The sequence below is a fragment of the Dichomitus squalens genome (genome assembly GCF_000275845.1).
Source record: "Dichomitus squalens LYAD-421 SS1 unplaced genomic scaffold DICSQscaffold_30, whole genome shotgun sequence".
Classification (NCBI taxonomy): domain Eukaryota; kingdom Fungi; phylum Basidiomycota; class Agaricomycetes; order Polyporales; family Polyporaceae; genus Dichomitus; species Dichomitus squalens.
Genome location: NW_006766912.1, coordinates 1 through 2741, shown reverse-complemented (window position 1 = coordinate 2741; position 2741 = coordinate 1). Strand labels below are relative to the sequence as shown.

Here is a 2741-nt window from a genome sequence, read left to right as displayed (position 1 = left end):
GGTCAACCTGCTCTATGTGGTTGACGAGGTCAGCGATGAGGAAAAGATGATGAGGGGCGCAAACGATATCTAAAGCGTGGTCGGACATGGCGATCGTCGTGGCCCGCAGCTGGGAGACAGTGTCGTAGGCCCGTCGTTGGCCAGATGGGTCGGTGATCTCGCCGACGTCCCAGTCGAGGGTCCGGAGGTGGGTGAGGGTGACGACCGACTCGCCGTAGATGGCCCAGGCGTGACTGGCGGGCGGGGCGTCCCGAAATCGCCATTCCAGGACGTTGCGCAATTCTGGGCTGGGTTGGAGGAGGAGCCACCCAATGTATTGACGTTGGGAGGTCTGGCCGTATCCGGCAATTTCATTGCCGGGTAGGTGGAGGAAGGAGAGGTGGAAGTCGTGGTCGAGGAACCACTGGGGGGTGGGGACGTCTTCGGGGACAGCACGGTAGGTAGAGGCGAGTTGGGGCATGGTGTTGATTGGCAGGAGAGAGGAGTGGGTTGGGGTCGTTCCCTAGAGTTGCTGTTGCTTCTTGTACTTGGTGAGGAGCTTCGGCGCATTAGTCATCTCCTTCCCGGAAACCCACGAGTTTTCGCTGCTAGGCCAGCCCTTCCAAGAGACGAAGTATTGATAGCCTTTCTCACGTTTCCGATGGGCCAAGATGGCCTCGACTTCCCATTCTTCTTCGCCTTCTACGGTCTCCAGAGGCGGTCTGGGGTAGTCTGGCCCGTGTTCCTTGGTGACTCGATAAGGTTTGAGTAGATTCACATGGAAGACGTCATGGATCTTCCAGGCCTTAGGGAGTTTCAGCCGAACTGTGACTGGACCAGTGATCTCGTCGATCTCGAAGGGTCCTTCCCTTTTCGGGGCTAACTTCCGGTGGGGATAGGGGAGTCTGAGGTTGGTCGATTCGAGGAGGACCCTATCGCCTTTCTTGAACGTGACTGGCTTGGTTCCAGCCCTTCGGGCCATGATCTCCGCTGCTCGGTTGTGCGCGGCTTCCGCGTTGGCTCGGTCTTCGAGGAGTTGCTGGATTCGTTCTTCCGCGCTCGGGTGTGTGGATGGAGAGAGGGAGTTGGGGAATACGTCGGGGTTGTAGCCCATGATGAGTTCGAACAGAGACTTGCCGGTGACGGAGTGCTTGCGTTGGTTGTGGCAGAACTCGAAAGCAGGGAGTTTGTCCGACCAGCTGTCCGGGTCATTGAGACAGTAGATGCGCAGGGCTAAGTCGATTTCCTGGTTGACTCGTTCTGTCTGTCCGTCCGTCTGAGGGTGATACGCCGTGGATTGGGAAGTCTTGACTCCTACGAGTCGTTGCAGTTCTTGGAAAACCCCGGACGCAAACTGGGGTCCTCGGTCGGATATGATCCTTTGAGGGGCTCCAAACCGTTTGTAGACATCTCGGAACAGTAGTTCGGCTGCTTCCAAGGCGGTGACGTTGATAGTGCAAGGGGTGATGACCGCGCCCTTGGTGGTGTCGTGATCTACTACCACTTGGATGGCGTTGAATCCGTTGGACATTGGAAGGCCCGTGATGTGATCCATGGTGATGACCGAAAACGGTCGTGTGTTTCCTGCGTGGGGAATAGGCATGGCGGGAGCTTTCACGGGGTGGGTGTTAACCTTGGATCCTTGGCAGATGGCGCATCCTTGAACGAATTTGCGGATGAAGTTTTCCATTCCGCCCCAACTGTACTGGCGTGAGACGAGTTCGATGTTCTGGTCCTGTCCGGGGTGGCCCATTACTGCCGGGTCGTGATGTATCTGGACAATGTCGCGTCACAGGTCTTCATTCGGAGGGATGTAGATCTTGCCCTGATACTTGGCAACACCGTCGTCCAGCTTCCAGTCTTCGGGTTTGCCGTACGGAGGTGGCTTGACGAGGGTTAGACGTCTCCGTCCGCTGGTCTGTACCACCTTGGTGTCCTTCCGGGTTGCGTCCTTGATTCGCAGCAGTAGATCATCAGTGACAGCTCGAATAAACACCCCGTCATTTAAGACGACAACGTCCTCATTGTCATGCTTTCCGTTCACATGGTCGGGGCGGCGGGACAGGGCGTCGGCTTGGGTCAAGGTTTTCCCGGCATGATGGTGGATTTCGAAGTGAAACTGGCCTAGGAACGCACTCCATCGGGCCTGGCGTCGGGTGAGCTTCTGTGCGGACCGCCAGTAGGTGAGGTTCTTGTGGTCCGAGATGACCTGGATGACGTGGGGGGATCCTTCAAGGTAGTGCTGCCAGGTCTCGAAAGCGCGGACCACTGCGAGGAGCTCCTTGTCGTAGATCTGATAGTTGCGTTCCGCAGGCGAGAGGGCATGAGATAGGTACGCGACTGGCATCCAGTCTTGTGTCACGGACGTTGGACAGACGCCCCTTTTTGCCGCCCATTCCCCTCCCCTTGACGCCCACCTTCCATTTTCGGACCATTTCCTTTCTTAGCCCATCCCAGTTTGGACACTGCAGATACGTTCCCACACCCGCATGCTACGTTCCCGTGATCGCCATGCCTTTGCCTTTTCCTTCCCGCCCTTTGTTCTCCCTTTGTCATCTTCACTGCCTCGCTCTCGCGCCTTGTCTTTGGTTGCTAAGCAGCCCTTCTAGTATATAACGGACCCCCTTAGGCACTCCCTAGTCCCCATCTCGACCTCTTGGTCATTGGGACTAGGTGAGTGACCATAGCGTTGTATCTCCCTCCGATTGCTAATGTATAACTTGTCATTGGGACTAGTCTGTCGCTGCCTGCGTGAAGACTAG

At 56.7% G+C, this 2741-nt stretch overlaps 1 protein-coding gene across 1 annotated transcript; it reads right to left on the bottom strand.

Annotated features, from left to right (window-relative positions):
* Positions 1-7: 7 nt before the first annotated feature.
* On the bottom strand, positions 8-460 carry DICSQDRAFT_172183 (uncharacterized protein; the record flags this gene model as incomplete). The annotated part of the gene is made up of 1 exon (XM_007367919.1): positions 8-460. A coding segment is annotated over one exon (453 nt), but the record flags the coding sequence as incomplete, so codon positions are not given.
* Between the last annotated feature and the right edge of the window lie 2281 nt (positions 461-2741).